Consider the following 11,072-nt stretch of genomic DNA (forward strand, 5'->3'; position numbering starts at 1 on the left):
CGGTACGATTTCAGCTGTGAATTTATTGATAAGAGTGGTCCAATAAATAGTTTCACACAGCGTAACCAGTGAATGGTCCAGAACTGCTCGATATCCTATCAGTGCTTTACTTTCCACGCTACACATCAGCCCGTCACGTAACACAAAACCAGATTAGAAATTATGGAACAGCTTGAGGTCGGAGGGGGACAGGAGTGTTTCAAAACCAAGGGGGGGAACTGTTTTCATTTGGCTTGTATTTCAACATCGCTCCTCAGTAAACACACGGAAAGATCCTGTGCACGAAATGTTAAAACAGACGTTACCAAGTCAAAGCTTCAGTATAAAAAAAAACCTACAGGTGACAAAGAAAACACATGAAATGTCAGCCATCTTTGACAAAGTTGAACTCCTTTTCCCCCTTTGTTTGTTTCACTACATCTGCCATTTTCAATACGTCTGACTGGTTACACCTCATTTTATCTAGAATTCAAATCCAAATGCAGGTCGAACATGCCGCATATCTGCATTTGGATTTTCATGCCAGTTTAAAATGGGGTCTTGTTTTTAGTGAGCGTGGGGTCTCCCGCGGCCTCTGCCCCTGCCGGCGCCACCTGGAGGTCCGTCCACAGAGCTGCGTGGGTTCTTGATCGTCTCGTCGACTGACAGGATGAGGCAGGCCGCCTCCGATGCCGCCGTCAGAGCGTTGATTCTCACGATGGCAGGCTCCCAGACGCAGGCGGCGAAGTTGTCTGCAATGTCCTCGTTGTTGATGTCCACGCCGTACCACATACCGCCCTGTGACGAGACGGCAGGTGAAGTCAAACAGAAGCAACTTTACTTCCCGCTCCGCTTCTAAAACTGCAGGCCATAAAAGCGGCCTCATGAGAAATGTTGTGAGGTGAGTGCGTTTCATTTCCTACCTGTGCGTGTTTGGCGCGCAGTTTGTTCAGGATGTTGGTGGCGTCGAAGCCGGCGTTGTCGCACAGCTGTCTGGGGATGACCTCCAGGGCCTTGGCGTACGCTCCGATCAGCAGCTGCTGTTTTCCAGGGATGGTCCTGGAGTAATCCCGCAGGTACTTGGACAGCTCCATCTCAATGGCTCCTCCACCCGCTACGATGGAGTCGTTCTGCAAACAGGTTCAGTTCAGTCAGTTCATCTCAGGGTTTGTAACATTTTAAGAGTAAAATTTATGCATTTTTTTTAAACAATACAAAAAATAAAAAAATATCCAGGCCCTATCTAAATCTAAATAAACACTACAAATGTAATTGTACATTCTTTTAAACACTTAGCAATTAAATTACACTGTCATTTGTTTGCAAATTTCCAGAGTGAAGGATCATCAGAGGATTACTCCAGCTATGAATGATAAATATGAAAAAGGGATTGTCTGGATAGTTTCTTTTCAAATATTTAAGAGATTTGGTTTACATGAGCGATTGTGAAGATCAAACACCAGATTATGTTGAAAATCAAGCATTTTCAAGGAGTATATTCCCAACCTTGAAAATATAACTGCTAAAATTAAGCATTTTCTAAACTTTCAAGACTTTTTATGAACTCTGTTACTCGCTGTCAGTGTGATCAGACAGGCTGACAAATTAAAGTGAACTGAGGTTTTTGATCCAATACACGTATCAAAGATTAAATGATTAATTTGTCTGTTCCGAACTGGGAAAGCGACACAGAAGTCAGCTATATGGCACATTAATTTAAAACCACAGGTCTGAACCAAATTCTGTGTCAACTTCACCACATATTAAACAAATGTAGGGCAAAATTCAAGTGATGTATGTGTCTACATCCGTATCACAATCCTGATCATCCACATGTACAATACAGCCTGAAGCAGGGCTCCACACTTTGGTAAAGATCAAAAAAATAATTGGCTAATTTTATTTTATTTTTTAACAGCCAATCAAAACTCACACTTGAGTCCTGAAGTTTCCATAAATTCAAAAACAAACTTAAGAACCTGCAGATCTCTTTACACAAATTAAGTGACTGATTTTTCAGACTTAATAAAATAAGTGCTGTTAATGAGCCTCTCCTCCGCGAATCAACTGACCTTGATGGCTCTGCGTACGATCATGATGGCATCATGCAGCGATCGCTCCGTCTCCTCTGTGAACTGCTCTGCTCCGCCCCTCAGGATGATGGTGCACGTCTTGGCCTTCGGACAGCCCTTGAAGAAGTTATACCTACAGACAAAAAACACGGCGGCATGACGCACGGCGTACTCCAAAGATGTTAATTCTCTGAAGAGGACGGAAAAAAATATTTCAACTCGTCCGTCTTACCTCTCTCCTCCAACCTGGACCTCTTCGAAGAGTTCACACTGTCCCAGGACGTCGTCTGTCATGGCGCCTACTGAAGTCTGGATGGAGCCACCGCAGGCCTGGAGGTCACATGACACACAGTCAATCATGCTCAAGCTAATTGGATTATGCATTTTTACACACAATATATTTCTGTAAATCAATTTCAAGGTATTCTACTCATCCAGCTCCACCCTTTAGGAAGGAGGTCCGTCTCTGTAGACGTCTTACCATCATGGTCCTCCTCAGATCCTCCTCCTGCACTCTACCAGCGCAGAACAGGTCTCTGTCAGCGAAGTACTGGGTGGCCACATCACCGATGGGCAACTTGGACAACACCACCTTGGCTCCAGACTGGTAGATCTTCTCCAGCTTGTCGTACAGGATGTTCCACTCTGCGTCGACGATGGCCTGGTAGTCCTGCAGTCAAGGGGAAAGAAGGAAAAAATACATACACTGAGTAAGGGAGAGAGACTCATTTCAGGGCACTTGTTTCACATCCTGATGCTGTGTCACGGTCTACATACCTCTACAGATTTCACGCGGACCTCGGCGTTATCCTTCTCAGCCTTCAGCTCCAGCTCCACGTTGAGCAGAGCGATCTTTGGGTTCTCGTAGCGTTTGGGCTGCATCTCAAAGCCGGCGTAGGAGAAGGTCTTCTTGAACGCAACCCCTGTGATCAACTGGGAATCCTGTGAAATGTATACGTAGAATATAAATATTTTCCATGACGATCAAGAAACTTGTTTGTTTAATTGTTGCAGACATTTTCAGAGGCAGGTTTTGTTGAAGTGGGAGTAAAAGTAAAAAGATACAAACCTCAAGGGCTCCTCCTTGGACCTTCTTGATGCCAATCATCTTCAGAGACAGCAACTCGTCCAGAGACATGACGGCGTCCACCACCATTTTGGAGAAGAAATCCTTCTGGCCAGCAATCAGCTTGGAGTTCAGGGCAGTGGCTGCACACTTCTCCAACAGCTGCCTCTGCTCTCTGAGAGGACAGAGGGGTGGGAAAAAATATGTTTGAAAACTAGACCAGGGATGCTCACAAATCTCAAATGCTGAATAGCTGCCACTCAAATGAATTAAAGCGGTGAAAGGGAGCACTCACTGCTTGTCGTCTTTCTTCACAGGGACGGCGATCTCCTTGATCTTGTTGACAGCGAGGTTGGTGGCGGTGCGGAACGCTCTGATGATGGTCTGAGGGTGGAGACCCTCCTCCACGTACGATTTCAGCTGCTTCAGGAACTCGGCGGCCAGGAGGGTGACGGAGGTTGTGCCATCACCGACCTGAGGACGGAGCAAACAAAAAGAAAGGGATTGTTAAAACCTGTTATGATGCTCTTCTGTGTTGGGATCAAATTTATATCCACATTTTTCAATTTTGTGACAGAGTTTAAATCATTCTCCCTTAGCTGAAACAGAACACACACACACACACACACACACACACTCCTCACCTCAGCATCCTGGGAGCGAGCGATGTCCACCAGGGTCTTGGCTGCAGGGTGAACCACATCCAGCAGTTTCAGGATGGTGGCTCCATCGTTGGAGATTGTGGCTTTGCCTTGAAAACATAATCACATTTTTTGTTGAGAATCAATTTATCCTGTGATCCTTTGCTCTATAAATCAATCAAATCATTATTCATCTTAAGTTTCTCCTCACCTCTGCTATCCACCATCAGTTTGTCCATCCCCCTGGGCCCCAGGGTGGTCCTGACAGCCTCAGCAATCACCTGGACGAGAAAAAAAAAAACAAGAAGGTTAGACAGATTTGAAGAACATTTAGTTAAACACTGAGAAACGCACTCAATCAAGCAGAGGGAAGCTGTTTTTCTGACCTGACAGGCATTGATGTTGCTGATTAGCTGAGGGATGCCCTGAGACGTGTCTGTCCCCTCCTTCAGCAGGATAACCGGTGTGGGCTGGAGAAAGGTGAAGAGGAAAGTCAGAAGTTTAGTTCAGAACTGAAGAAGCCTCTTGCATGAGAGGTGAAACATCTTCTAGAACTCTACCAAGTCCAGTTGCCTACCATAACCTTTACTACAAATACCATGACCTGAATGACTGAGAACCTTCACAGACATTTGGTTGTTTCATCAGCTTAACAACTACAGGTGACACTGGCAAAAAGCCTGCTTACCAAGAAAACTGTAATAAAAAAAGGATCAAAATAAAAAACTGTAGATCAGACTTCACTGTATCAAATTAGGACTGGTATAGATGAAATAAAACAATTTTTGACCACATACATATGGATATTGCAATAGTCTTACAGGGATGACTGTCGGTGCTTCCAGAAAATATTAACACAATGACATTTATGATAATCATCAGTAACAATGATATGATGCCAAAGTGGGTAAAGTCAAATGACAGAACAGTTAAAACAGTCCCCTAAGTCCAGAAAATGACATCACTGTGCTATAATGCAGCTTTTAAAACCAAGGAATGACAACATTTAGACCATAACTAAGACAACATATGGTCTCATGTCTCAGTAGATATAATATTGATATATTACCCAACCCTACAGACATTTAACATACTTGCAGTATTTCAATACCCCGATGCATCTGGAAAAAAATATTCTTATTCTACTGTGTTGATTTCAGCCAAACCACTCAGATTCAGAGCAATAACAGTTAATAGGTTATGGCTGGGTTTTAACCCAAACTGGTAAGATACACACAGGTAGCGTGTGGTGCTGTAGCTGTAGGGTGTGATGCTTTTGTTACCCATCAGACATGCAGCTGTGTGACACTGTCAAAAGCCGGATGTCTGTTTACAGTCTGCTAATAATACTGACCCTTGTAACAAGACATCATATCATACCACCAAATCATGACCTTATAACACACATTGCTGTTTTCTGATCATTAGCTTGCAGCATTTTGAAAATGACGGTGACTAACTTTGTCTGGTCTTTGTTACCGTTACTTTGCACCAGTCAGCCATGTCTACCAAATCTAAATACACAAGCCGATGATCACCTGATCATGAGAAGAGCAATTTACACTGAAGTCAAACGACTGTCCAGCCCATCTATTCAGCAATACAGAGCACTAAAAAATGTTTTTTAAGCAGCATCTCATACAAAGAGGCTAACTGTACAGCAGCTAGCATGACATCAACCTGACTGACAAAGCTACAATAGCAGACGCTAACAATATTAGGCAGACAAATACATCAAATCCCGCATTACAAATTCAATCCGTAACCAGCTCAGCGTAGTTTATCTTTTATCTTTTATTTATAAATGGCTGACGGTAACCTGTTAGCTAGCATCATGGTTAGCATCGTATACGCCCATTGATACTGGGTAATCCTACGAAGCTAACACTGTCCGGCTAAAAATAAAATGATTTTTAAAATCATTAGCACAAAATAATTGCTTCCAAACACCGTCAAAGAGACGTTATCTAAACTGAGATTAGTCCAGATGTAAAATCTGGCTGATAAACTGAAGGATGGACATGGATTAGACATTAGACTTCGGGGCATGAATGCTAACTCACTCACCATCATCTTTGCAGTTCCTTCGAGAAGCTTTCCACCGGCATCCAATCCCACAATGCTTTGCGAAGTCAGGAACTGTTGGAGGTGCGTTCAAGAACATGATTCAGTGTTTTTTTTTTAATGAACAATATGAATTTTCAAGTAAAACAGATTTATTGATCAATAAGTGCTTTTTATGTTAGTGTAAATCACTAGTAGAAACAGTGTATAACATTTAATAAATAATTAATCAAATGAGTAATAAATAATACATGAATATAACATGAATGTAAATAATATTATATAAATATAACACAACATAAATAACAGATATAAATAAATAATATAGTTAACAATATGAATATAGAAAATAAATTATAAATAAAGTAAGTGAAACGTTATAAGAATACATTACTGTTCACCATCGTGCTTTTTTTTGTTCTTTCATTATAGACATTTTTTCCTCAAAAACTTCTTCATGGCACAGGACCTGGCTGCACATTAGACAACAGACCCCCAGTCTGAGTAGATTTTGTCTTACCCCACCACTGTTTTATTTCATAATGGCATTTTTCCCAAAGACACTTTAATTTCATATCACCTTCATTATCTCTCCTCGTATATTTATTTATTGGTTCATTTATATGTTGTACAAAATTTACAAGTGTGAAAGTTGTGGATGATACAGCATATCATCAAACATCACATGGCTAGACATTATGTTGGATTTCAGTTATTATGATATTATGATATAGCCTACTTCAAACATCCTCTGTTGCTTGATTTGATTCTCTAAACTGGTGAAGTATTATATTGTATATATTTAGTTAAACATTTTTGTTATGTAACTTGAGGGTTATATTAGGCAAACTTTATGATGCACACCTGTTGTGTCATTAAGGAAAGCATTGCGGTATGGAAACTGTCATTAGCACTCAATCATGCTCAGACATGCATCATATCAGAACCGATTTACTGTGTTGAGCCTGCAGACTGAGATTTGCATACTGCGATGGAAACAAAACAGAACACACGGCCCTGAAAATTTGCATTTCTTATAAGTGAAATGGTCCAGCTCTGCTGTGTATTTGTAGAAGATGAAGTAATACGCTTCATTCAGTCATAACCGTTTTGATTCGGTGCGTTTACTTCCAAACGGAGCGACAGTGTAGTATTTTTAGCAGGTTTCAGGTATCTTTTGCCTTCTCAGTACACCTTTTTCACAGCAGGTTTCCATCCTTTCAAGTCAGTCAGGATGCTGCAGTTTTACATGTTGACTCACTGGAAATATTCTGCTACACTAAATGGATCTGGACCTTAATTAGTATCATTGATAACACCTGTGTTTACCCTCTTATTTCATATATAATCAGAAAATAGAAAATGAATGGAAAAGATCCAGCCTTACAACCATTTGGCTTTATAAAGTCATAGTTACTTTCCCTCCATACGGCAAAGATTGGAATTAAATTGCAAAAATAAACCACATAATGAAACAAACTATATGTTCATATACTTAAAATATTATAGGTAACACATATATACGATCACAAAGTAAAACATATTTTGACACATGCCTTTTAACAAAATAAATTTATGTCGGGTTTGTTTTTATCAAAATATCTTTGACATCGTTGTAAAATGTGCCAAAAGTTGGGTGAACTTCCAGCCTTATATCTACATTGTTTTATTCTACATTGAACAAAACATTTGGAAGAAAGCAGACTTGACTGACAGTAATCTTTTTTTTTTTATTTATAACAAACATTACATATTAATAAAATGGTCACTCTTGGCAGTAAATACAGTAAAGTCTCAAATAAATGAGCAAGAGAAGAAAACATAGCAACTAAAACAGGTAAATATAAAGATGTTACAGTAATTACAATGTACTACTACACATTATAATCTTATCATATACATATATAGATAGATTATATACTCATAATAACACAGCAACAGATGTTGATAGATCCTCAATATTTTCACTGTAAATACAAATTATTAGTTTTAACTTAAAAAAAAAAAAAAAGTAAGTGTGCAGACTGCCTTAAAAGCTTTAAGTAGACTGAGTTTGAACTGACAAGTTTAGGTAATTTTGGCACGATCCCAGCAATGCATGCTGGGAAATCTGCAATAGGCTGATCATGTTTCTTTATAAAACTTAATAAGCCGATGTAAAACATGGCAGCCTGCCCAGCCTGTGCAGGTAGAGCAGAGGCTGCAGGTAGCTGACACTGGCTGCAGCAGCCAAAGCCGTGGCCCTAATCTGACACTTCAGTGTCCAAGCTGGAACTAGTCCCTCCATTGGCAGGGTGATGATGAAGGGGAGGTAGTTCAGTGTGAGGACAGCCTGGATGATGGTGATGGTGATGAAGGCTTTCTTCTTCATGGAATTCATCTCGCGTTTTCCTCTCTGCTCAACCCTCTTCACCCTTTCCTCCTTCCGTCCTTCTTTCTTACTGCTCTGCTCTTGTTTCCCTTCCTTCATCTCCACTGCTCCACTCCCGTTTCTTTTCTCCTCACCTTTCTTCTTCTTCTTCTTCTCCACCATGTTCTCATCCCCCGGCGGAGGTTTTTGTAGTGTTCTGAGAACCGACAGGCTGCAGAAGGTATCTACGGCCAGGACTGGGAGGAAAAACATACACACTGCAAAGGTGGCGTGCTCAGTGAGACCAGTTGAAGCTATGAGGGCATAAATGCACCATGAGACACCCAGGCACCCCCATCTGTACTGATACCCCTTGAACCTGGAGAAGGGAAGGAAGGAACAGAGGGGAGAGTCATACATCATGTACCACGTTTCCCACAGACAGTTTTCATAAGAAAACTGCAAGTGAAGATACAATTCTTTCAGGCCTGATTTTACATAAACAAAGTGGAAAAAATGACCACATACTAAAAACACTGGGTTAAAAACTCCCCAGTAACCCTGCAAGGGTGAAGACCTGGTCCACTGTTCCAATGACCAGGACAGATTCTGCATTGCTCCTCTTCAATCTGGGGTTTGACAGTTGGTCAGAACCTCCTTTCCAGCACCCCGGGGTAAACTTTCTCAGGGAGGCTGTGCAGTGTGATACCCCAATAACTGGATCCCACCCTCTGCTCCCCCTTTTTAAAAATGGGAATGACCACCCCAGTCTGCAACTCAGGACACGTTGGTGGCGTTCAGGAGTTCTGGCCACCGGACACTCGGTTTTGCTCCAGGAGGGGGCCCCGGTTTCCCGCTTCCGGGTGAGGTTCCCATGCTCTTACGCAGCCGAACTGCTCTTGGTTCCTTCCCCTGAGACCAATTTGCCTTGAGCGACCCTACCAAGAGCTAACGCCCCGAAACACAGCCTCCAGGATCACAGAGACTCACAAACCCCATTTAATGACTATACCAAATTATTTGACAGTGATGTAATTAATCAAGCCCAAAGCATCACCAAAAGTCTTCTGTGTCACATGTCCGAGGTTTTACCGTAGATAGACGAGCGGTCGCACCACAGCCATGTAGTTCTCCACACACACCAGACAGAGGAGCAGTGGCTTCATAACAAGGTCCATGCAGGTCAGGAGGGTCAACACAGACATTACTTTAGCACTCTGCCACAGGAAGTGGTTGGCAAAGATTGGAGGTAAGAGCAGGTAGAAGAACAGCTGGGTGAGAGCCAAGTGGAAGGGAAAGAAGTCTGCAGGGAGGACACCGGTGACCTTTGACCTTTAAAATCAGATTTAGTGTATGATAAATAAAGCTGTGACAGAAGTGGATGGAGACAAAAACAATCAAAGGTTTTTCAAAAACTGGTATTAACAAGAAGGATAAGGCTAAACATCTAAAAAAAATAAGTCTATAGGCTCTTTTATTCTTTAATTACATCATTTAATTGACACCACAGCAAAAGTGTGAGAAAATATTAACCTTGTCCTGAGGATGTGTCGGATGAGCCAGAGGTTTGCTGGAGCACCAACAAGGAATTCAAAGAAGTCGGTGATGAAGAGGATGAGGAGGCCTGCCGAATGTGCTCCTAATTTGCCAGAACCGTCATCGTCATGACGAGCACACTCCGTCCAGAAATAGCCTGATGAAGAAGCTGAGGAAGAAGAGTTTACAGCGGATCCAATCATACTGCAGGGGAAGACTCAGAGAGATAAAGAAATTTAAGGTCTTTTTTTTCCTCCCCAATTTCCAATTAATCTACAAATTATGAGCGAATGATAAAGTATCTGTAACAAGCCGCTCAGTGTAACGTTCTGGAAGCAGCTGGGTTTGTTCCAGTCATTTGCTCAGGGTTCATTTGAAAAAGCTGCTGGCTTCAGAAACACTTAGCATGACAGATATCAGGTAGATTTGCATGAAAAAGACATGAACCAGATGCACGCAGTGTAAACTAATATGCAGTGAGCCTACTGCATACACTCCATATGTGTTTTTGATCTTCAAGTTCTTGTTATAAGTACAATTTTGCTATTTAATTTATCACCTTAAACAGCAATCAGTGGGGATTGGACGGATCTGAAGAACTGATGTGCCATGTAGAATGTAGTTATCATAAAACATCTGTTGTATAAGAATAGACCAAGTAACATGCAGAAGAGTATTAATCATTTAGAAGACTGGAGGCCCTTTCCTGATTAGATGTAAACAATCCTACTGAAACAAATCAAAGATCTGCTAACTGATTGTATGATGCACTGGCTTTTGTTCTCACTCATAGCTGAGGCAAATATGGCTCAATGATTAGTTTTAACACGATATATAAACCTTCATTCAAGTCCAGAAAGTAATTGAATGTATATGATGGTGCGTTAAAGATTTTGGTTCATTATTAAAATTACATATGTATATTTTAATATTTACAAATTTGGAGACAAAGATCTGTTAGATATAGGTTGTGTAAAATGGTCGTCGTGTCTGCAAGGGAACCCCACACCCGCGAAGAATCTCGCGAGAGTGATAATTTTACCCAAAACATGATCTTTCTTTAACTTTAACCAAAAGTTTTTGCGCTTAAACCTATCAAGCTCTTAACCACATTATTGTCACGTTACAAGTAGTATGTAAAGTGTGGACACTGAAAAACGGCGCCATCAAATCTCGCGAGAATTTGACAACCTGGGGTTCCTTTTTAAACACATCCGTAAAACTTTCATAACTGCGCTGTCAAGTGTTCTTGAACGCAGCTTTTGTTACGTCTCGCAGCGCTGCTGAATGCCGGCCTCTGATTGGCCTGCTGCTTGTGAGTCGCGGCCTGGCGTGTGCTCGATAAAGTCATCAGCATGTACCGC

At 41.5% G+C, this 11,072-nt stretch overlaps 1 protein-coding gene across 1 annotated transcript; it reads right to left on the reverse strand.

The window, feature by feature from the left end:
* Positions 1–3: 3 nt before the first annotated feature.
* On the reverse strand, positions 4–5,895 carry cct7 (chaperonin containing TCP1, subunit 7 (eta)). The gene is made up of 12 exons (XM_084711602.1): positions 5,826–5,895; positions 4,145–4,228; positions 3,970–4,039; positions 3,762–3,868; positions 3,413–3,591; positions 3,121–3,292; positions 2,829–2,993; positions 2,533–2,721; positions 2,284–2,381; positions 2,052–2,184; positions 903–1,109; positions 4–777 (listed from the first exon to the last, which is right to left on the reverse strand). The coding sequence occupies exons 1-12, from the start codon at positions 5,829–5,831 to the stop codon at positions 547–549; spliced, it is 1,641 nt and encodes a 546-aa protein (XP_084567728.1). The 5' UTR covers positions 5,832–5,895; the 3' UTR covers positions 4–546.
* Between the last annotated feature and the right edge of the window lie 5,177 nt (positions 5,896–11,072).

Source organism: Lutjanus erythropterus, chromosome 23 (genome assembly GCF_056507025.1).
Source record: "Lutjanus erythropterus isolate fLutEry1 chromosome 23, fLutEry1.hap2, whole genome shotgun sequence".
NCBI lineage: Eukaryota > Metazoa > Chordata > Actinopteri > Lutjaniformes > Lutjanidae > Lutjanus > Lutjanus erythropterus.